The following is a 24355-nucleotide window of genomic DNA, read 5'->3' on the forward strand; positions in this document are numbered from 1 at the left end:
ACGTTGAAATATTGGGGGTAGTTCCCCTGATACAGAGGACTTTTGTTTATTGTTATAAAATTAATGTGTGGACCGGGTACATGGTGGTTCACACCTGTAATCCCAGCACTTTGGGAGGCCGAGGTGGGCAGACTGTTGGAGTCCAGGAGCTCGAGACCAGCCTGGCAACATGATGAAACCCCATCTTACTAAAAATACAAAACATTAGCCAGGCATGGTGGTGTGAGCCTGTAGTCCCAGCTACTCAGGAGGCTGAAGTGGGAGAATCACCTGAGCCCAGGTCAAGGCTGCAGTGAGCCATGATAGTACCACTGCACTCCAGCCTGGGCAACAGACTGAGACCCTGTCTCAAAAACAAACAACAGAAGAGGACACAAAAAAAGTGAAAGCTATTCCATGCTTATGGTCTTGAAGAATGAATATTGTTAAAATGACAATTCTGCCCCAAAGTAATTTACACATTAAATGCAATCCCTATCAATGTACCAATGACATTCTTCACAGAAGTAGAAAAAAAAAAAAATCCTAAAATTTGTATGGAACTAAAAAAGATGCCGAATAGCCAAAACAATCCTGAGCAAAAACAACAAAGCTGGCATCACACAACCTTTCTTCAAATTTTATTACAAAGCTATAGTGACCAAAATAGCATGAAACTGGCATAAAAACAGACACATAGATCAATGAGACAGAATGGAAAATCCAGATATAAATCCATGCATTTATAACCAACTCATCTTCTACAAAGGCGCCAAGAACTTACAATGGGGGAAATGACAGCTTTCAATAAATGGTGCTGGGAAAACTGGATATCCACATGCAGAATGTGGAGACCCCTAACTCTCACTTTACACAAAAATCACAGAAATGGATTAAAGACTTAAATCGAAGACCTGAAACTGTGAAACTACTAGAAGAAAATATTGGGGAAACTCTCCAGGACATTGGTCTGGGCAAAAATGTTTTGTATGAGGCCTCAAAAGCGCAGGCAACCAAAATGGACAGTTGGGATTACATCAAGCCAAAAAGCTGCACAGCAAAATAATCAACATAGTAAAAAACAACCCGAAGAATGGGAAAAAATATTTGAAAACTATCCATTTGATAAGGGATTCATAACCTGAATATATAAGGAGCTCAAACAACTCAATAGCTAAGTTGTATCACTTCAAACTATATTCTTAGAAATGTAAGCTATTAATTATAATCAACAGGATAACCACTAAGAAAAATCTTTAAAACATTACAGAAAAGAAAACGAGGGAATTCAAATGGAATACTAGCAAAATCAATCAAATACAAAACACTATTGGAGAAATTTAGGGGAAAAAAGATTGAAACTTACAGAAAACAAATAGCAAAGTGACAGAAGTGGTTCCTAATCAGAAATTATTTTGAATGTAAATGTATTTAATTCACCAATTGAAAGAGAGATTGGCAGAATGGATTTTAAAAACATGACCTAACTACATGCTATCTACAGGTGACTTAAATCCAAAGACACAAGGAGATTTACAGTGAAAGGATGGAAAAATATTTTCCATGAATTAGTAACCAATAGAAAGCTGGCATGGCTGAGAATGTGCCATTGCTCTCCAGTCTGGGTGACAAGAGCGAAACTCTGTCTCAAAAAAACCCCCAAAAAACCAGATAGCGGGCATGACTACTAATACTAGAAAATAAGACTTTATAAGACTTTAAGTCAAAACTTGTTACAAGAGATTAAAAAAAAAGACATTATGTATTGATAAAAGGTCAATCCATCAAAAACATTATAAGAATTATAAAGACACAAACGCTAAACAGCAGATGTCCAAAACATATGAAGCAAACATTGAACTGAAGGGAGAAAGAGATTGAAAATAATGGAGGCTGGACATGGTGGCTCATGCCTGTAATCCAGGTACTTTGGGAGGTCAAGGTGGATAGATCAGTTGAGGTCAGGAGTTCAAGGTCGGCCTGGCCAACATGGCAAAACCCCATCTCTACTAAAAATAAAAAACAAAAATACAAAACTCAGCTGGGCATGGTGGCAGGTGCCCATAGTCCCAGCTACTTGGGAGGCTGAGGCAGGGGAATTGCTTGAACACGGGAGGCAGAGGTTACAGTGAGCTGAGATCACGCCACTGCACTCCAGCCTGGGCGATGGAGTGACACTCCATCTTAAAAAAGTTAAAATAAAATAATAGTTGGAGACCTCAATACCCCAGTGTCAATAATGGAACATCTAAACATAACAAGAAGGAAACAGCAGGCTTGAACAACACTATCAACCATCTAAACCTAAGGGACACAAATCAAGTCTCAATCACTGGGGGTCAGGAATTTGAGACCAACCTGGCCAACATGGTGAAACCCTGTCTCTACTAATAATACAAAACTGGCCGGCCACGCGCGGCGGCTCATACCTGTAATCCCAGCACTTTGGGAGGCTGAGGCGGGTGGATCACCTGAGGTCAGGAGTTCAAGACCAGCCTGGCCAACATGGTGAAACCCGGTCTCCACTAAAAATACAAAAGTTAGCTGGGTATAATGGCAGGTGCTGTAATCTCAGATACTCAGGAGGCTGAGGCAGGAGAATTGCTGGAACCCAGGAGGCAAAAGTTGCAGTGAGCCGAGATTGCGCCATTGCACTCCAGCCTGGGAAAAAACAGCAAGACTCTGTCTCAAAAAAATAAAAATAAAAATACAAAAACTAGCCGGGTGTGGTGGTGGGTACCTGTAATCCTAGCTACTTGGAAGGCTGAGGCAGGAGAATCGCTTAAAACTGGGAGGTGGAGGGCTGGGCACCGTGGCTCACACATGTAATCCCAGAACTTTGGGAGGCCGAGGCGGGTGGATCACGAGGTCAGGAGATCGAGACCATCCTGGCTAACATGGTGAAACCCTGTCTCTACTAAAAAATACAAAAAATTAGTCGGGTGAGGTGGCGGCGCCTGTAGTCCCAGCTACTCGGGAGGCTGAGGCAGGAGAATGCCGTGAACCTGGGAGGTGGAGCTTGCAGTGAGCCGAGATTGCGCCACTGTACTCCAGCCTGGGCAACAGAGAGAGACCCTGTCTCAAAACAAAACAAAACAAAACAAAAAACAAAAAAACCCCAACAACTGGGAGGTGGAGGTTGCAGTGAGCCGAGATCACGCCACCGCACTCTAGCCTGGGCAACAGAGAGAGATCCTGTCTCAAAAAAAAAAAAAAGAAGAGAAAAAAAAAGGAAAAATAGAATCAACAAAACTGAAAGTTGATTCTTTGAAGAGGCTAACAAAATTGACTTACCTTTACCTATAAAGCTAAAGATGATTAAGCTATATTTAGAAAAAGAAAATGTAAATAACCATCAGAAATGAACACAGGGACACTATACCACTAACCTTACTGAAATAAATGCCAGTGCATTAGATAAACTGGATGAAATGGACAAATTCCCTAGAAACACTCAATTACCAAAACTGACTCAAAAAATAGAAATTTTTTTTTTTTTTTTTTTTTTTTTTTGAGACGGAGTCTCGCTCTGTCGCCCAGGCTGGAGTGCAGTGGCCGGATCTCCGCTCACTGCAAGCTCCGCCTCCCGGGTTCAAGCCATTCTCCTGCCTCAGCCTCCCGAGTAGCTGGGACTACAGGCGCCCGCCACCTCGCCTGGCTAGTTTTTTGTATTTTTTAGTAGAGACGGGGTTTCACCGTGTTAGCCAGGATGGTCTCGATCTCCTGACCTCATGATCCATCCGTCTCGGCCTCCCAAAGTGCTGGGATTACAGGCTTGAGCCACCGCGCCCGGCCAAGAAAAAATAGAAAATTTGAACAGATCTATAACAAGCAGTGATTGAATCAGCAATAAAAAACCTCCAACAAAGACAAGACTAGCACCACATGCCTTCACTGTTGAATTCCACAAAACCTTTAAATAATTAATACCAAAATCTTTCTCAAACTCTTCCAGTAAATATCAGAGGAAGGAAAACTTTCTAACCCATTTTATGAAGCCAGCACTACCCTGATACCAAAGTCAGACAAAGGCACCACAAGAAAACTAGAGACTAATATCTCTTCTTGATGCAAAAATCCTCAACAAAGTATTAGCAAAGTAAAACCAACAAATTATTATAAAGGATTATTCACCATGGCCAGGTAGAATTCATCCCAGCAATGAAAGTGTGGTTCAATATACAAATATTAATCAATATATGACATTAATAGACTAAAGGAGAAAAACCACAGGTTCATTTTGATGCCAAAAAAAAAAAAAAATTTGGCAAAATTCACCATTTCATAATAAAAACACTTGCCAAACTTAGAGGGTACTTCTTCAACATGATAAAGGGCATTTATGAAAACTCACAGCTGGCCGGGCACAGTGGCTCATGCCTGTAATCCCAGCATTTCGGCAGACCGAGGCAGGTGGATCATGAGATTAGGAGATCAAGCCCATCCTGGCTAACACGGTGAAACTCCATCTCTACTAAAAATACAAAAAATTAGCCTACGTGGTGGGGCGTGCCTGTATCCAAACTACTCCAGAGGCTGAGGCAGGAGAATCGCTTGAACCTGGGAGGCGGAGGTCGCAGTGAGCCAAGATCGCTGCACTCCAGCCTGGGCGACAGAGCAAGACTCCATCTCAAAAACAAAAAAAAAAAAGAAAGAAAACAGAAAACCCACAGCTAACATCACACTCAATGGTGAGAGATGAAAACTTTCTCCCTAAGATCGGGAACAAGAGAAGGATGCCCACTTTTACCACTGCTGCTCAGCATTGTGCTGAATGTTCTAGCCACAATTAGGTAAGAAAAAAGAAAAGGTAGTCAAATTGGAAAAGAAATAAAACTGTCTCTATGCACAGATGACATCATTCTATATATAGAAAATCCCAAAGAATACACAAACTAAGTACTAAAGCTATTAAATTAATTCAGCAAAGTTGCAGGAGAACAGACCAACACACAAAATCAGCTGTTTGTATACACTAGCAATGAACAATCTGGAAACATAGGAAAAACAATTCCATTTACAATAGTAGCCAAAAGAACAAAATAGCTAGGAATAAATTTAACCAAGGAAACAAAACATTAGAAGTATTTGAAACTGCTGAAAATTGCAAACCATTGTTGAAGGAAATTAAACAAGACATAAATAAATGGAAATGCATTCTGTGCTCGTGGATTGAAATACAGTATTGTTAAGATGGCAATATTTGGGAGGCTGAGACGGGCGGACCGCGAGGTCAGGAGATCGAGACCATCCTGGCTAACACGATGAAACCCCGTCTCTACTAAAAAATACAAAAAACTAGCTGGGCGAGGTGGCGTGCGCCTGTGGTCCCAGCTGCTCGGGAGGCTGAGGCAGGAGAATGGCGTAAACCCGGGAGGCGGAGCTTGCAGTGAGCTGAGATCCGGCCACTGCACTCCAGCCTGGGCAACAGAGCGGGACTCCGTCTCAAAAAAAAAAAAAAAAAAAAAAAAAAAAAGATGGCAATATTAACCAAAGTAATCTAAAGATTCAATGCAATTCCTATCAAACGCCCAATGGTCTTCTCGCTTTTTGAAAAGCTGATCCTTAATTTTTTTTTGAGACACTGTCTCAAAAACAAGTGTCAGTGTCGCCCAGGCTGGAGTGCAGTGGCACGCTCCCTAAATACTTTCATAAAATATTCAAAAGCAACTTCATGCAACTCCCAGAGTTATATTTTCATTTTAATACAGCCAACATTCTGAAGTTCAAAGAATTTTTGGCAGTACAGGTGCAGTGGCTCACGCTTGTAATCCCAACACTTTGGGAGGCTGAGGCAGGCAGGTCACCTGAGGTCAGGAGTTTGAGACCAGCCTGGCCAACATGGTGAAACCTCATCTCTACTAAAAATACAAAAATACAAAATACAAAAATTAGCCGGGCGTGGTGGTGTGTGCCAGTAGTCTCGGCTACTCGGAAGGCTGAGGCGGGAGAATTACTTGAACCCAGGAGGTGCAGCCTGGGCAACTGTGAATCTCAAAAAAAAAAAAAAAAAGTTACTGGTCATTAGTTAATAAACAGTGCTTTAAAAATTCTCATCAGTCAGTGAAATAATTTTTATTTTTTTTTTTGAGACAGTCTTGCTCTGTTGCCCAGGCTGGAGAGCAGTGGCACCATCTGAGCTCACTGCAAGGTCCGCCTCCCTGGTTCATGCCATTCTCCAACCTCCTGAGTAGCTGGGACTACAGGCGACTGCCACCACGCCTGGCTAATTTTGTTTTTCTATTTTTAGTAGAGACAAGGTTTCACCGTGTTAGCCAGGATGGTCTTGATCTCCTGACCTCGTGATCTGCCCGCCTCAGCCTCCCAAAGTGCTGGGATTACAGGTGTGAGCCACAGCGCCCGGCCAATAATTTTTATTTCTTATAGAAGTAGTTTTTAAAAGTTGAATTCTTTACTAAATTATTCCTATGGCTTTGTTCTGTTGACTATCATGTGCCAGACTATGAGGTGCTGACAGATAGTGATTAGGACACAGTACTTGTCCTAAAGGAGTGTATTATATACTTGAGTTTTCAGTCTGACAAAGTGCTAAAGCATGGGATCATTCAAGTCTTCATTAAGCTTAAATCTGAAACTTTCTGGATTATTTTGGCGTTGAAAAACAAATGTTTCATATACAACCTGCATATCAAAATGTTTATAATGTAAATATTACCACTCATATAACAATAATATCATTCATATTTCCTTGTAATCAGTGTTAAGTGTTGTTTCTTGGTTTCCAAATCAAATATTCTTATTCAGCAAGAATCACGAGTTAGAGTTCAAGCCCCAGTGATGATTTAGATGTGCAGTTCCTACATTGTGTAATGACCATTTAACATCTAGTGTAATTTTATGAATGTTTTCTGAATGCTGTACACAGCAAGTTTCTTCTTACTGCACTCTCGTGAGCAATGATGAACTTTTTGAGCACACAGCTTTGAGACTAGACCCACACACACAACTTGTAACAATCAATTTTTTTTTTTGTTTTGGAGATGGAGTTTCACTCTTGTTGCCCAGGCTGGAGTGCAACGGCACGATCTTGGCTCACTGCAACCTCTGCCTCCTGGGTTCAAGCAATTCTCCTGCGTCAGTCTCCTGAGCAGCTGGGATTACAGGCATGGGCCACCACACCTGGCTAATTTTGTATTTTTAGTGGAGACGGGGTTTCTCCATGTTGGTCAGGCTGGTCTCGAACTCCCAAACTCAGGTGATCCACCCGCCTCAGCCTCCCAAAGTGCTAGAATTACAGGTGTGAGCCACCACACCTGGCCGTAACAATCAACTTTTACTGATATGAAAAGTAGTCATTAAAAAAACAGGGTTTCCTACAATGTAGGTGATCCATTTAATGAACGTAGTCCGAATTAACAGGACTCAAGCAAGAATTACAGCGAATTAGTTGTTACAGAAAACAATATATTATCAACTCTACTCCAAAGTGGGCTTACTTTGGCCATTTTTGTGCAAAAATATTTACTAGATCATGTGTACCAGATTTTTCACATACACGATCACTTATTTTTCTTTACAGATGAAATTTGGTTCAATAGGTATCACTTGTTGAGAAGATAAATTTGTTATTTTATTTTTAAAAATAGACATGGGATCTCACTGTGTTGCCCTCTTGGTCTTTAACTCCTGGGCTCAAGGAGTTCAGGCAATCCTCCGGCCTTGGCCTCCCAGTGTGCCTGGGCATTAATGTTTATTTTAAATGCCGTAACGCATTTAACCCGCATTTATCAGAACAAACTAGGCAAGTAGTATAATAGACTATTTTGTAAGATGAATATTTCGCTTTTGAAACTGCATAAAAGAGATATACACTACTTTTGGAAAAAAACTTTATTAAACACTCAAGAGTATACTTCTCAAAATCACAGAAGAGTTTCCAAATACAAGTGTTAGAAGGAGAAAACAACAACAAAAAGCTAAAAGCCAATCAGAAACAGTTTGGGTGTGCAGAGGACTGGAGGGGGCACAGGGACTGCACATGGGAAGGAGCCACTTTTGTATTCCATAATTTGATCTTGTGCTAGAATGTATGCTTTTTTTTTTTCCTCCAAATGAGGAATTCATTTCAAATAGGAATTTCTTTTATTCTCCTGGAACTAAAATGCTTAGTGCTATCCCTAACATCAACCATGAGATTTTTGAAGTTATCCCAAATTTGTAATGCAAAAAGCACTTTTATGTATCTTCCAGTTGTAGATCGGAATAGCAAAAGTGAATGCTATGACCAAAATTTTTACCCTCCTAAATAAAGATGTTCCCTTCTAGAGAGCAAATCTACCATAAAATGTCAAAACTAAGAGAATAAAATGAAAGGAAAAAACCTAGAAAAATATCCTAAAATATCAAATGCAGTCATTTCTAAATATAAGCCATAATTAGAGCTTTACCTATTGTTCTTATTGTTCCTATGCTGCTTCTACAATGTTACATCAACTATACTTAGCTTTACTCTCCCAAAATCTTGGCCATGAAGCCTTCTGAGTGTGCTTTCCAACGTGCCAGAACCAAAAGGGCATTCCAAGGTTTCCCACATTTCCTGTTTATGGAGACGGCTGTTTCACTAACTTGCAGCACTTGTAAATGCTTTGAAAGCTGATCACATACTATATTCTTAATACTTTGGTAAGCCTGGATATGTATCTTTCTATAAACTTCACCTAACCTTTGATGTTACTATAACCTTATCTTTGACTTAACCCATATACATTTACTCATAATCTTGATTTAAACTCATGCTATAAAACTGTAGCACAAAAGAGATTTCTCTTTAGTGCTTCAGGAAAATCAGCTGATGGATTACTGCCAACCAAAGTATAGTAGATTCTTTAAACAATGTAACGCTTTCTATCTGCAGACTCCCACAGACCTCACATCCAGGGCTCCCATCCTTCCCAGGTTCTGCCAAGGATGTTGGGGTCTGTCGCCTGGTCCATCAAGCACTTCACTTGAGTTTCTTCTGAAAGCCCACCCTCTGGTTCTCGGGCACGAATGTTGTGATCTTTGCTTCCTCGTGCCACAGCCACATAGTCTCTGAAGGCAGGGGCCTTCTCGTGACCCAGTAGCAGCTCATCACTGGAAAAAGAACAAACAGAAAACACAAAGCATGTGTTATTTTCCTTTGTTGCCTGCATTCCTAGCGATCCTATCCAAACACATTCCCCATGTCATCACTCACACAGTCTTTTCTGTGGCTTATAATCTTTCAGTCAAAGACTGGATCTGTAGGAAAACAGAACATGAATTATGCTGCTCAAGTTTTTGTGTGAATGTAAGCCTTCACTTATCCTGAATGAATTCCTAGGATTCACCTAGGAGTGGCATTGCTGGGTTCACAATGGTAACTCTATGTTTAACTTTGTGAAGAACTGCCACTTTCCCACAGCAGATGCACCCTTTCCCATTCCCACCAGCAGAGTATGAGGAGTCCACCTTCTCTACATCCTCAACATTTGTTAGATTACTTTTTTTTAATTTAAAAAAACAGAAAGTTTAAAAAATTTTTGGTAGAGACAGGGTCTTGCTATATTGCCCAGGCTAGACTTGAACTCCTGGGATCTAGTTATCCTCCTGCCTTGGCCTCCCAAAGTGCTGGGATTATAGGTGTGAGCCACTGCATTAGCCCTATTTTAAAATTATAGCCATCTGGCAAGGCGTGGTGGCTCACCTGAGGTCAGGAGTTCGAGACCAGCCTGGCCAACATGGCGAAACCCCATTTCTTTTTTTTTTTTTTTTTTTGAGGCGGAGTCTCGCTCTGTCGCCCGGACTGGAGTGCAGTGGCCAGATCTCAGCTCACTGCAAGCTCCGCCTCCCGGGTTTACGCCATTCTCCTGCCTCAGCCTCCCGAGTAGCTGGGACTACAGGCGCCCGCCACCTCGCCCAGCTAGTTTTTGTATTTTTAGTAGAGACGGGGTTTCACCGTATTAGCCAGGATGGTCTCGATCTCCTGACCTCGTGATCCGCCCGTCTCGGCCTCCCAAAGTGCTGGGATTACAGGCTTGAGCCACCGCGCCCGGCCGCGAAACCCCATTTCTACTAAAAATACAAAAATTACCAGGTGTGGGAGCATGCACCTGTAATTCCAGCTACTCAGGAGGCTGGGACAGGAGGATCGCTTGAACCCAGGAGGTGGAGGTTGCAGTGAGCCTGGGTGACAGAGCAAGACTTTGTCTCAAAAATTAATTAATTAAATAACAGCCATCTTAGCAGGTGTGAGGTAGTATCTCACTTGGATTTCCCTGATGACTAGTGATGCTGAGCATTTTTTCATGTGCTTATTGGCCATTTGCATATTTTCATTAGAGAAATGTTAGTTCAAGTCTTTTGACTTTTTTTTTTTTTTGAGACAGGGTCTTGCTCTGTCACCCAGGCCAGAGTGCAATGGCGTGATCTCGGCTCACTGCAACCTCTGTCTCCTGGGTTCAAGTGATCCCCCTGCCTCAGCCTCCCTAGTAGATGAGATTACAGGCGTGAGCCACTGAGCCCATTTTTAATTGTCTATCTATTATTAGGCTATAAGAGTTTTAAAATGTATTCTAGATACAAGTCCCTTATCAGATACATGACTTGCAAATATTTTATCCCATTCTGAAGGCTGAAACACTTTCTTGATAGCACTCTGTGAAGCACAAAATTGTTTAATTTTGATGAAGTCCAAAGTATGTATTTGTTTCCTGCTTGTGCTTTCAGTGTCATACCTAAAAAATGGCAAGTATCACAACAAAATCCAAGGTCAGGATGATTTACTCCTATTTCTATTTTTTTTTTTGAGACAGAGTCTCGCTATGTTGCCCAGGCTGGAGTACGGTGGCGCCATCTTGGCTCACTGCAACCTCCACCTTCCGGGGTTCAAGTCATTCTCCCGCCTCAGCCTCCCTAATAGCTGGGATTACAGGTGTGCATCACCATGCCCAGCTAATTTTTGTATTTTCAGTAGAGATGGGGTTTCACCTTGATGGCCAGGGTGGTCTCGAACTCCTGACCTCAAGTGATCCACTCGCCTTGGCCTCCCAAAGTGTTGGGATTAGAGGCGTAAGTCACCATGCCCAGCTGATTTACTCCTATTTCTAAGTGTTTTATAGTTTTGACTCTTGCATTTAGCTCTTTGATCCATTCTGAATTAACTTTTCCACATGGTGTGAAACAGGGACCTAACTTCATTCTTTTGCCAGTGCTATTTGTTGGAAAGGTCACTGAATGGTCTTGGCACTCTTGTCAAAAATAAGTTGACCATAGACTGCCACTATTACTTAATTCTAAAGTCCAACTTTTTTCCTTTCTGTGAATCATCTCCATAAATTTGTATTTGCTTTAGACCTCAACAAGAAAAAATTTTAAAGCTAACCTAAAAGCCAACCCAAATTGGAGTCTCATCTAACAAGTCCACACCGTGCTTTTCATACCTAGGTACTATGTCCATCAGGGTCAAATGCCCTAAAAAGGACAAAAGCAAATTTAAAACCTAAGCCTCCTCATGCATATAACAATATTCTGGCCTAAGAGCACACCCTCTGTTTCTCCAATTGGCACAACTGTTCGAGGGACTGAGTGTAAGCCTGAAGACATATGTCACAGTTGCAGGCCTCGCCCTGGCTTTCGGGAAGTCAGCCTCTCTAAGCCCTGCTTTCCTCCTCAATGAAAGCAGAGGAGTCATGCTAACAGAATATCAAGTGCTCAGCACTTTGTACATATCTTGGTTCCTCGAGAAACAGTAGCATGTTGGTAGTCCGTTAGTTTTTTCCACATATAAAAATCTTACCAAGTAATGACTGCTGGATTGGCACCTGCTAACTTTCTCTTAGCGTAACATATTTTCTGTCGGGGATACCAATTTTTTTCAGCAACATTTATTTCTTGAATCCATGATCCTCCTTTTTTCAGCATTTTCTGTTCAAAATTCTAAAAGAAAAGAAGATGATTTTCCCGGCTGATTATAATGGTACATACAATCATGTTCAAACAGATTAAATCTAGTAACGATCTTAAAGTAAACAAACATCTATAACCAGGAGCAGCCTTGCTTTATTGTCTACAGCTACAAAGCTGTTCATACAGACTCCATGGTGTACACATCACGAGACGAGGGGCCTCAGCAGGCCCCTTATTTCTCCAAATAAACGTTTTGCCTCAACTTTTTTTTTTTTTTTTTGAGGCAGAGTTTCACTCTTGTTGCCCAGGCTGGAGTGCAGTGGCGTGATCTTGGCTCACTGCAACCTCTGCCTCCCAGTTTCAAGCCATTCTCCTGCCTCAGCCTCACAAGGAACGGGGATTACAGGCGTGCGTTACCACACCAAGCTAATTTCTGTATTTTTAGTAGAGACAGGGTTTCACCATGTTGGCCAGGCTGGTCTCCAACTCCTGACCTCAGGTGATCCTCCCATCTCTGCCTCCCAAAGTTTCAGGATTATAGACGTGAACCACTGGGCCCGGCCTCTGAGAAATGCTGTACAAAATAATGTAAATATTTTCATCAACATGACTCAATGCACTTCCATCATACACGGGAGATACCAGCTCGATCACAGGGACACTGTCAAAAAAGTGAGAAATGTACATGAAACAAAACCTACTTTCCAGTCAAAGGAAGGCTCCTTGACAAACACATCCATGGTGTTGGTGAGCAGGCCAGGATCTGAGCGGAAGGCCCGGAGCGCGTGTACCATGACGCTGTACATAAGGCCCATTTCTTTCATTGGTAACATCAGATTGATAAACTGGCGAGTTAGCCGAAAAGGCATCAACTCAGGGACTGGCAGAAACTAAACAAGAAAAAAAGGCAAGCAGCAGAATATGTAAGCCAGAACTCTCAAAGTACCGAGCACAAACGGCAGCAACCTCTCATAGTTACTGTTCACATTTAGTAACAATACAGACTCTGCTTCCCTTGAAATCAGCTACACAGACGTTGAGTTCCTATGCTCAGGAGTAACCACCTTAGCTTGCATTATCCCTCAGCGCAAAACCCACGTGCGCAGGATACGGGCCGCAGATATTGAGAAGGATGGATCCAAACATTCAGAGGTTAACCGGAGAAAAGATATGTATCACATTTTTTACCAGACATTTTTATCATGGGGCTTCCTAAAACTTCCTTAGAGTCTTCCTTTGATCTGCGAACACATTTGATTCCCAGTTCTGATGATATCATTGATCACCATGACTTCTGTGACCTGACTGAACAAGGCTGCACGAAGTGATTATCCCTTTCTGCAATCAATGACCATGACAAAACGAATCTAATATGTTGTTTTTCCTTAAAAACTGTCTATTTCTGGAGGGTGTTGAAAGTCCTATGATGACTCTCGCCTCGCCCAGGATCATGAGAGCACAGCAAGCGCACCTGTGTAGCAGATCCAAATGAATGCCCAAAGTCGATCCCGATCATGCCACCAGTCTCCATGGCCACCATAAAGTTGTTTAGATGTCTGTCTCCAATCCCGAGGATCCAGTGGCTGATGCATATCAGAGCATGAGAGCTGGCAAAGTGGGAGCGGAGTGCCAGGAAAGCCTCGGGGCTTGTACTCATCCTCACAAAGGCCCGCCTGCAAGAGAGACACAGCTGTGCGGCTGCTGTGATCCTGCTAAGGGTGAGGGCAGAAGGGTACTTACTTTAAGAGATCGGCAGGCACTTTACTTTCTCGTTTTCTAAAAGAGGTGATTGTTTCAGTACGATTAGCTCCCCTATGATTTAATAATAGAAACATCTAATTAGAAAAAATTCTCTGACTTAAAATTTAAATTTTAAAACTTTTTGTTTAGACTGAGACTCAAATATCAAATAATCTTGATGATCTCTCTGAGGCAAAGCTTTCTAAGAATCAAAAGAAAACATGCAATTCGCAGAAGAACGAACTAATGAATACAAAGGAAAATCAAAACCAAACTTACTTATACATTAGCAGGTAAGCTCCAACATCATGTTTTCCTGACATTTTTGTCAGCCAATCTCTATATTCACACAGCGGTGCCTTGGGATCACTAGTGAGTGAGAAAAGGGGAATCGGAATTAGGAAGATTTTAGCATTATGTGATTTCAAAGACAAAGATCACCAAGAATTCACTGAAAAATAGCAAAGCAGTAGGAAAAAATAATATGACTTTTAACCATATTCAATATTAATAGTGAACCCACATTACTCTGGATCTTGAATTTCAATATACCATTATTCATGCTTCATTATTCCTAAAGAAATCCAAGCTATTGCCTATGAATTAGGTACAAAACCATTAAATACAATAAATTTCCCACTGACATAGAGAGGAATAAGATGAACTAAACATAAATGTTTATTAACCAGGCATGCAATTCTGCAACTTTGACCTAGAAAGAACCATAACAAGAGGGCGACAGCACCACAGGCAGCTGCTAGAAGCCTCGGGCCATGTCACTACCACAGCCAAAAAGCCCACACAGTTTTGCTAAAGATGGATTATGTCTGTTTTTATCCTTATTTAAACCACTTCCACATCTTTTTCTTTTTCTTTTTTTTTTTTTGAGATGGAGTCTCGCTCTGTTGCCAGGCTGGAGTGCAGTGGTGCGATCTCGGCCCACTGCAACCTCCGCCTCCTGGATTCAAGCGATTCTTCTGCCTCAGCTTCCTGAGTAGCTGGGATTACAGGCAAATGCCACCACATCCAGCTAATTTTTGTATTTTTAGTGGAGACGGGGTTTCACCATGTTGGCCAGGCTGGTCTTGAATGCCTGATCTCGTGATCTGCCCGCCTCAGCCTCCCAAAGTGCTGGGATTACAGGTGTGAGCCACCGCGCCCGGTCTCTTTTTCTTTCTTTTGAGACTCTGTCGCCCAGGCTGGAGTGCAGTGGTGCAATCTCAGCTTGCTGCAACCTCCACCTCCTGGGTTCAAGCAATTCTCATGCCTCAGCCTCCTAAGTGGCTGGGATTACAGGCACCCGCCACTACGCCCAGCTAATTTTTGTATTTTCAGAAGAGACAGGGTTTTGCCATCTTGACCAGACTGGTCTTGAGTTCCTGACGTCAGGCGATCTGCCCACCTCGGCCTCCCAAAGTGCTGGGATTACAGGCATGAGCTGCTGCGCCTGGCCAGTGCCACATCTTTCTTCATATTTCCAATATGTAGATATACACACAATCCATAGTAAATATGAGAACATATTTTTTCTTTTTTCTTCCAATAACCTTCTGCACTCCTATGAGAAAGTATTTTCTTAAATGACAATGGATGCTTAAGTGAACTTGAAAAGCTGTTTTCAATGTTTCCTAGGAAAAAGGCAGTACCTGGGCAGTGGGAAACAATGTGATATACATATGTTTAGGTACTTTCGTGAGGAAAGCTTTAACAAGTTTTCCCAATAAAATCTAAAGACAGAACAGCTTCACGTGTGACTTAGCAATTCAATCACTTCAGGTGAAATAAATCTTTTCTAAGTTGCTACTAAAGTTAACTTTAAAAGTAGTCTCCTCCATCTTAAAATTCTCTCCTCCTAGTTTAAAGTGAGATCAAAATTCTTAGGTTATAAAACCGTAGGCTGGGCGCAGTAGCTCAGGCCTGTAATCCCAGTACTTTAGGAGGCCAAGGAGGACGGATCATGAGGTCAAGTGATCAAGATCATCCTGCCAACATGGTGAAAACCCATCTCTACTAAATACAAAAATTAGCTGGGCATGGTGGCGCACGCCTGTAATCCCAGCTACTCGGGAGGCTGAGGCAGGAGAATTGCTGGAATCCGGGAGGCGGAGATTGCAGTAAGCCGAGGTCACGCCACCGCACTCCAGTCTGGCGACAGAGAGAGACACTGTCTCAAAAAAACAAAACACTGTAACGTGCTGAATTAAGAAAAAAAATAGGAAGGATTTTAATAATGGGTACTGGAAGTGCCCTGTAAAAAGGCAGTTGGAAATTATTTACATAATTCCATTATGTAAGGTGCTTTCAACTCTCCTGGTACCTATATTAACCCTGTGCGGTTCCACGCTACCGTCCCGTCCCACAAATGTAGAGAGGTACCATGGGAAAGGCGACACCTGCTTGGCGCCTGCATTGTCAGGCAGAGGCTCAGTGCCAGGGCCAGATCTGGAATTTGTGAGACTCCAGGAAGCATGCTCATCAGTTGCCCCGTATTCCAGGGAAAGTAGAAACAATTCTAAGCAAAGGACTCAAATGTCTGGAACTAAAAGTTGGTGAACACTGCCCTGTAGAGTAATTATCACCTGGGAATATGAGTTTGATAAGAATATGTTTGATTTTTTCAGAAATCTTTCCTGACTGAAGGGAACACTGCTCCTATTTAAAAACTTTTTAGGAAAGAATCAGAGGATATCAAAGAGAAAGAGGCCCTGAAGCTGTTCCTTCATCCTACAGCTTCGTCACCCAAACCTGTCAACTTTGGTTGTCAAAATCTGTCAACCCTCAAAATGTTTCTCATGTTGTCCTTATTTTTCTTTACAAAAACAAAAAGGAAATAAAAAAAACTTGTGGTTAAAATATACATGTTAATTGTAGAAAACTTGGAAAATAGAGAAAAGGATAAAGAAAAATAAAAATACATGACTAGTAATCCCAGCTACCCTACTTTACAGGCTAAGTGACACAGGACAAGTTACTTGACCTTTCTGGGCCTCAGCTTCCTCATCTATATAGTAGTGATAATAATACTCACTTACCTTGTAGGTTGTTGGTGAGAAGTAAATTGATTCATACACGTTAAAAATTGAGAACAGTGCCTATCCCACAGAAAATGTTTTACTACATGTTATCTGCTAATTTTATTATTATTTCCTTCAACAATTTTTCTTCCCCCCACCCAAAGTTAACGCATATTTTGTATTACAGTAAAATATCTGCAACTACTGGTTAGCAGCCAGCACTCCATTTGGTTTATTGACCCAGCCAGCAGACTGCGGGGCAGGCAGTGTGGGCTCTCGAGCGCGCCTGTCACGGCCCCGACCTGCCACTGGAGAAGTGAGGGGAGGCGACTGCTGGGGGAGCAGGGCGTGTGGCCGCCCTTACCTCAGGTAAGCCGCCTTCTCCTCTTGGGACATGGTGTTCAAAAGAAGGTCCTTCAAGGTAACAGTATTTTCAAGCCACTCAATTAATCCTAACCTGAAAGGGAGAATAAAAGGTTAACGAGTAAACCCAAACTGCTCTTTCTTCACTAGAAAAACAGTCCCGTGGACGCCAAGCAATGTGCAGCAGCCTACTGGCAGTTACCTGGAAGTCATGGGCACCACGCTGTAGGTCCTCAGCTGCAGGGCCCTCTGGCTGCAGGCAGAGTCTCGGGCCAGGATCCCATTCATGACCTGGAAGAGCTGCTCCACACGCTGGTCCTGCCGCAGGTCCTCGCCACCCTTCACCAGGAAAGGGTGCTCCCTCTCGTTGTGGCCACGGATGATGATGCGCTTGGGCCTTCGCATAGATGCCATGACTGTCACCTTCAAAAATCAGAATGTCACCTCAGGGCACAGGCTAGCGGCGTGTCAAACTCAGAGGGAAAAGCCACACTGGCCGTGAGCATTCCTCTGCAGGGCCGCCCTCTGAAGACAGTGCCAAAGAAGAGCAGAGTGCCCAGGCCAGCAACAAATTCCTGCTACCTGCTTGTGCCTGACTACTGTGCCCGCAGAAATGTTGTATTCCTGGTTATAAATACTTGCTTATGAATGTGGATACCCTTAGCAAGTAGCAACAGCCAACATGCAAACTTTCTACAGTGGTAAGCCAATGCTACACATATTTTATAGTGGATACTCACACACAGCTTACTCTTTGAGTTTATGGTATCTTAAATAGAATTGTTGTTCAAACACTGGAGACATTATACTAAGAAACTCAGGGCAGGGAGCGGTGGCTCATGCCTGCAATCTCAGCACTTTGGGAGGATGGGGCGGGTAGATCACTTGAGGTCAGGAGTTTGAGACCAGTCTGGCCAACATGGTGAAACCCTGTCTCCAGTAAAAATACAAAAATTAGCCAGTCGTGGTGGCGCACACTTGTATCCCAGCTACTAGGGAGGCTGAAACATGGAGAATCGCCTGAACCCAGGGTGTGGAGGTTGCAATGAGCTGAGAATGTGCCACTGCACTCCAGCCTGGGTGACAGAGCGAGACTCTTGTCTCAAACAAAGAAGACAAAAAAAGGCCGGGCGCACTGGCTCACACCTGTAATCCCAGCACTTTGGGGAGGCAGAGGTGGATGGATCACGAGGTCAGGAGTTCAAGACCAGCCTGGTCAACATGGTGAAACCCTGTCTCTACTAAAAACTCAAAAAACAGCTGGGCGTGATGGCATGTGCCTGTAGTCTCAGCTACTTGGGAGGCTGAGGCAGGAGAATCATTTGAACCCGGGAGGCAGAGGTTGCAGTAAGCCGAGATTGTACCATTGCACTCCAGCCCAGGCAACAGGGCAAGACTCCATCTCAGTAAATACGTTAAACTCGATATATCTGTGATCAACATGGGCCGTTGTCTCTTATTTACTAAAGGCAAACAGATCATTCTCATATCTGAAGAACGTTCATCAGGACAGGGACTGGGTCACACACCCTCACACCTACCCGCTCATCAAACCCGGCGATTCGCACGTGGTACTCTGGCAACGGCTTTCCCCTACCGTCATATTGACCTAAAACAAACCACAGCTTTGCTTAGGAACACCTTGTTAGACAACTGCCTGTATTTTAAAACATGTCTCTTGATCTACTTTTTAAAAAACCAATCTAACATAAAACTTTTTACTGAAAAGTTTTCATTTAAAGGAAACTGACTTTTTAAAAATGTTATTTCTCGGCCAGGCACAGCGGCTTACTCCTGTAATCCCAGCACTTTGGGGGGCCAAGGCGGGTGGATCATGAGGTCAGGAGATAGAGACCATCCTGGTTTACATGGTGAAACCCTGTATCTACTTAAAATACAAAAAATTAGCCAGGCATGGTGGCAGCGCCTGTAGTCCCAGCTACTCGGGAAGCTGAGGCAGGAGAATGGTGTGAACTCAGGAGGCACAGTTTGCAGTAAGCCGAGATTGTGCCACTACACTCCAGCCCGGGCGACATAGCAAGACTCCAACTCAAAAAAAAAAAAAAAATTATTTCTCAATTTGACTGATTATGGAACTTAGTGCTCTATTCTAATAGCATGGACAAATCCTAAATAGAAAACTGATGCATTGACTACAACACTGCATATGCTCAAGGCCAATCAAGCTGCACATGACAAGGCTTACATTTAAATGTTTTTCTTGAAATGAACCATATGCAACTGCACAGTCGTTATTAATGACAAAGAAAAGTGTCTCTCCAAATATGTTTTTTCTTATACCCACTGAAATGAGAACATGAATAACCAGATTAAAACTTTTTTCTCCTCTGGCAAATTTGGGGTGAAGAAAATGGAACATACACAGGTTTCCTCTGAAAAAGTCACGCCTTGAAATCTGGCCAATTTGCTGTGCATCTCTATCCCTAATATTATGATCATTTTTCCTGTAGGTCAGTGACTTATCATTAACTTGTCACTTTAAATGGAACTGTGTACACATCCCAGGAAGTAATCTGAGTCTACACCTGTATTATATTTCTGAAGAAAAGTTATTCAGGAGCAAAGTATGAAATGAATATGTTCAGAGGAAATCTATGATTGCTGTTTACCATTATTACCAAATGAAAATCTGAACATTTGTCAAAAGCAGAAATATAAGAACTATAATCTCATTAAACATTTAGTAATGTGTGCTCATTCATAATTATGGATTTTCCTAATGATGAAAAATTTGGTGAATTTTAAAATTCTTTAAAAAAAGAGATAACTGTCAATATCCCAGTATCACTATTCCAGAAACCACGAGTTCTTATTACAGTGCTGTGCTCCTGACAGTACAGTTTTGTCACCCCTGGAGGTTAACTCACCAGGAATCTCCAGCTCATTTCTCAGGAACTCCACTTTGAAGTCGCTCATCCAGGGTGAACATTCTTTCAGATTCCCAGGGGGTTTTGAGTCTTTGTTCATTTTCAAAAGTAGCATGTTGGTAATGTCATTGAAGTCACTGAGCTTCATTCTCAGTAGCTTAGAACCTCCTTTCCCAAAATGTTTATCAAATTCTTTTCCAAAAGTCTGAAATAAATAAGAATTTACTATAAAGACTGATGTTTAGTTTGGACTGTGGAAAGGGCTCTAAGCTTATAAGTGTAATGAATGAAGTGCGCAATGATATATGTTTCTTCTCTGCTTTTAAGATGTACAGTCTTGGTTGGGCATGGTGGCTCATGCCTGTAATCCCAGTACTTTGGGAGTCCAAGGTAGTAGCATTACTTGAGCCAAGGAGTTTGAGACCAACCTGGGCAACAAACATTAGCCAGGTGTGATGGCACGTGCCTGTAGTTCCATCTACTCAGGAGGCTGAAGCAGGAGGATCACTATTGAGCCCAGGAGTCTGAACTGTCAGTGAACTATGATCATGCCACTGCACTACAGTCTAGGTGTCCGAGTGAGACTCTGTTTCTTAAAAAAAAAATTATAGTTTTGCTTTCCTTGAATATTTCAATACTCTAAAACATCCAGAGTTTGCCTTTTGTTTCCTGTGTTCCATTATAAGTGACATGGTTAATGCCTGTAATTCCAGCACTTTGGGAGGTCGAGGCAGGTGGATCACTTGAGCTCAGGAGTTCAAGATGAGCCTGGCCAACGTTGTGAAACCCCGTCTCCACTTAAAATACAAAAAATGAGCCAGGTGTGGTGGCTCATGCCTGTAATCCCAGCTACTTGGGAGGCTGAGGCAGGAGAATCGCTTGAACCCGGGAGGCAGAGGTTGCAGTGAGCTGAGATCGTGCCACTGCACTCCAGCCTGGGTGACAGAGTGAGACTCCGTCTCAAATAAATAAATAAATTAAATAAATGACATGGTTAACCGGACAAGGTGGCTCACGCCTGTAATCCCAGCACTTTGGGAGGCTGAGGGGGGTAGATCACGTCAGGAGCTCGAGACCAGCCCGGCCAATATGGTGAAACCCCGTATCTACTAAAAATAAAAAAAATTAGCTAGGTGCGGTAGCATGCGCCTGTAGTCCCAGCTACTCGAGAGGCTGAGGCAGAAGAATCGCTTGAATCCGGGAGGCGGAGGTTGCAGTGAGCCGAGATCATGCCATCACACTCTAGCCTGGGCGATAGATCAAGACTCGGTCTCAAAAACAAAAAACATGGTTAGTAGTGACTTTTAGTTAATAAATCCTAATAAGGGCTTTAAAAACTTGGCGAAGTCATTTAACCTCTGTGTACTCATTGTCTAGTTACTGTTCTACATCATTATGATGACGAAAATAACTAAGAACAAAGTTAAAAACAGTAAAATAAAGGAAGTAGTTCAGTAGAAATAAATGGCTTATAATTTTTGATACCAACTGAAGAGAAAAATTTAAGAATGCCACTTTCTTTAGTAAAAGTGTTTCAAGTTATTATTTTGGGTAATAAGCCAGAAAAAATATTATTTAAATACTCTTTTATTTTTATTTTTTGAGACAGAGTCTTGCTCTGTCACCTAGGCTGGAGTGCGGTGGCGCTATCTCAGCTCACTGCGACCTCCACCTCCTGGTTCAAGTGATTCTCTTGCCTCACCCTCCCGAGTAGCTGGGACTACAGGTGTGCACCACCATGCCCAGCTAAGCTTTGTATTTTTAGTAGAGACAGGTTTCACCATGTTGACCAGACTGCTCTCGAACTCCTGACCTCGTGATCCATCTGCCTCGGCCTCCCAAAGTGTTGGGATTACAGGTGTGAGCCACCGCGCCCAGCAGATATGTTTATTCCTAAAAGCAATTATTAAAAATACTCTACCTTGGAACATATTAATTATCTCTTTGCATTAGCCTCTACTTAGATATTTATTTGAATTATAATTCTGATATAAAATAAAAAATAAATCTCAAGAGCATTACTAGCAGTTACTCAACAGTTGTCAAGATTTACCTGATCATCTCTAATTAGAAATGTTCTTACCAAATTTATAACTAATGTCACAACATAAATCTGGTGTAAATGAAATGTGCTCTATTTTAAGATAATCCACTATAGGAAAATTGCCATATATAAAACAGATTTCTTCTTTGATCTGTAAGTGGATGAATAAAGTAGAAACAATCTTCAATTCTTAGAATACATGGAAATTAGCTATTTCCAAACATAATCAGCATTATCCTTTCTGAAAGGCATAATGCCCTTAAGGATCCTCTAAAGTGATATTTGAGGCACTTTGTTTTGGTAGATTCTTCTTTGAATGAATGCAAGTTATTTTTGATTTGGTACAAGGTGGAAAGTTCTGGATAAATTTTCTAAGGTACTAGAAATAAAACTCCAAACACATCTCCTGCCTGAAAGGAACAAAGGAGGCCTCTGTGCACCCTGCAGGCTTGGGCAGGATCAGGTGCTGCTGCAGGGGGAAGACCTGTGCTTCCCATGGATAGCCCTGCAGGGCAGTCTCAGGGCTTCCAGCAACAAAGTGGCCATGAATTCCGAGACAAGAGACTACGTGCAGACAGGCTGAGGTGGCAGTGCGCTGGGGGCAGACTAGGCCGAAGGCTGTGTGGAGGCGGTGCTGCTAATGGGTATTTCTTTTTGTAGCGATGAAAATGTGCTAAAATTGATATGGTGATGATTTCATGACTCTGTGAATATACGTAAAACTGTTTTAAATGGATGACTTAAGGGCCATGTGAATTATATCGTAATAAAGCAGTTATTTAAAAAAGGATAAAGCCCTATACACAGTGGAACTTGAGAACTCTGGCAACAAGAGTTCCAAGACTTATCTAAGCCCTTAAATTTCTTGAGGTTTAATGAATAAAAGTAATTTTGACAAAAACTAGAAAGAAAAGTCAGTATGACCCAGGCTAAGCAGAGAGAATGTAAAGTAAGGTGTTTTAGGTGAGAGACGAAGAACACTCGACTCTTCTGGAGATCACAGTTGGGGGAGGGATGGGAAAGGCTCTGAAGGAGAAATGATGCTGCTGCCAAGCCCTAAGGGCAAGTCTCCAGATGGAGGAGGGAGAGAAGGAGCCAAGCAGGCTGCAAAGATGTGGCAACTGGGCTGACTGCAGTCTACTTGCTCCATCATTCCCATCAAATGATGGTGTGTTTTCCTTCCAACTCCAGCACCCTCTGAAAGAACTCACACTTACCACACTTGTCCTAGGCACAGCTCTTGGTGAGCAGTTTTGTCACACAACCCCTTTGTATTTGGGGACTGGATACAGAGCACCCAGAACTGTGCCCTGAACTAAGTGCTTGAAAATACTTATCAGCTTATTTAACACAAGCCATCTGAAGAACTGGAAATACCAATCTATATGTAACTTTCAGATCTAAACATCTGAGCATGAACAACATGTAATGAAACTCTGAGGTTTTACCTACTAACCCACCTGCTACCAGCTAACCTAAAAATATGTTATCGGTGTGTCACAGAAAGCATGAGATCTAAAGCATTCAACAGACATTTTAAATCCAGAACTGTTAAATCATTAAATGTAAATATTGACTGTCACAATGATTCTGCTATCATAAAGGCAGGCTGTGCCAGTCCATACCTGAATAAACTTCCTTCTAAAAGCCCCCAGGCCTGGAGCTTTTGGGTCACCCAATGCTGCATACATTCTTTCATACATTTTTTCAATGTTTTTTTTATTTACAGGGGTTTTTGATAGTTCAGCTCTTACATCATTGCTCCAATCCTGTTGCGGAGGGGGGATGGGGAAGGAAAGAAAAAAATCAAGTTAGATTGCAATTAAGTTTTACCCAAGTTCTATGTTTTATGTGCCAGAAGCTGTTCTATCATTACCTTAAAGAGCAGTTCAGGATTAGAGAGCTGATCTAAGGCGTTAATAAAATCTTGAATCACTCCTCCTTGATCCAACTTACTTTTAATCCTATTAAAAAAAATTTTACAAAGTTTAGGTAATCAAGTACCTTCCCAAAATCAATATATATTTTATATATTATACATATATAAAACAATGTATGTTATATATTATACATATATAAAATGTATGTTATCTATAACTAAATATAATTTATACATATCATATACATATAAGCAACTATAGTAATTTAAAATTCCATCCAATGTTAAAATGAAGCAAGAGGCCGGGCGCGGTGGCTCAAGCCTGTAATCCCAGCACTTTGGGAGGCCAAGACGGGCGGATCACAAGGTCAGGAGATAGAGACCATCCTGGCTAATATGGTGAAACCCCGTCTCTACTAAAAAATACCAAAAAAAAAAAAAAAAACTAGCCGGGCGAGGTGGCGGGCGCCTGTAGTTCCAGCTACTCAGGAGGCTGAGGCAGGAGAATGGCGTGAACCCAGGAGGCGGAGCTTGCAGTGAGCTGAGATCCGGCCACTGCACT

The 24355-nt window shown here is 42.1% G+C and overlaps 1 protein-coding gene across 4 annotated transcripts in view; it reads right to left on the reverse strand.

Annotated features, from left to right (window-relative positions):
• Positions 1 to 7815: 7815 nt before the first annotated feature.
• Positions 7816 to 24355, reverse strand: part of PRKDC (protein kinase, DNA-activated, catalytic subunit) — a 187854-nt gene continuing 171314 nt past the window's right edge. The window contains exons 75-86 of one of the 4 annotated variants that reach the window (XM_033203538.1): positions 23791 to 23878; positions 23540 to 23683; positions 19871 to 20075; positions 18524 to 18591; positions 17185 to 17405; positions 16984 to 17076; positions 13885 to 13974; positions 13606 to 13677; positions 13337 to 13538; positions 12567 to 12755; positions 11756 to 11895; positions 7816 to 9072 (exon numbers count right to left, since the gene is read on the reverse strand). In XM_033203538.1, the coding sequence (XP_033059429.1) occupies positions 8868 to 9072; positions 11756 to 11895; positions 12567 to 12755; positions 13337 to 13538; positions 13606 to 13677; positions 13885 to 13974; positions 16984 to 17076; positions 17185 to 17405; positions 18524 to 18591; positions 19871 to 20075; positions 23540 to 23683; positions 23791 to 23878 (1717 nt within the window). In that variant the 3' untranslated portion in view covers positions 7816 to 8867. The remainder of the gene's footprint in view (positions 9073 to 11755; positions 11896 to 12566; positions 12756 to 13336; positions 13539 to 13605; positions 13678 to 13884; positions 13975 to 16983; positions 17077 to 17184; positions 17406 to 18523; positions 18592 to 19870; positions 20076 to 23539; positions 23684 to 23790; positions 23879 to 24355) is intronic. The other 3 variants (XM_033203539.1, XM_033203540.1, XM_033203541.1) reach the window with 3 other exon arrangements.

The sequence above is a fragment of the Trachypithecus francoisi genome, unplaced genomic scaffold (assembly GCF_009764315.1).
Source record: "Trachypithecus francoisi isolate TF-2019V2 unplaced genomic scaffold, Tfra_2.0 Lachesis_group7, whole genome shotgun sequence".
Taxonomy (NCBI): domain Eukaryota; kingdom Metazoa; phylum Chordata; class Mammalia; order Primates; family Cercopithecidae; genus Trachypithecus; species Trachypithecus francoisi.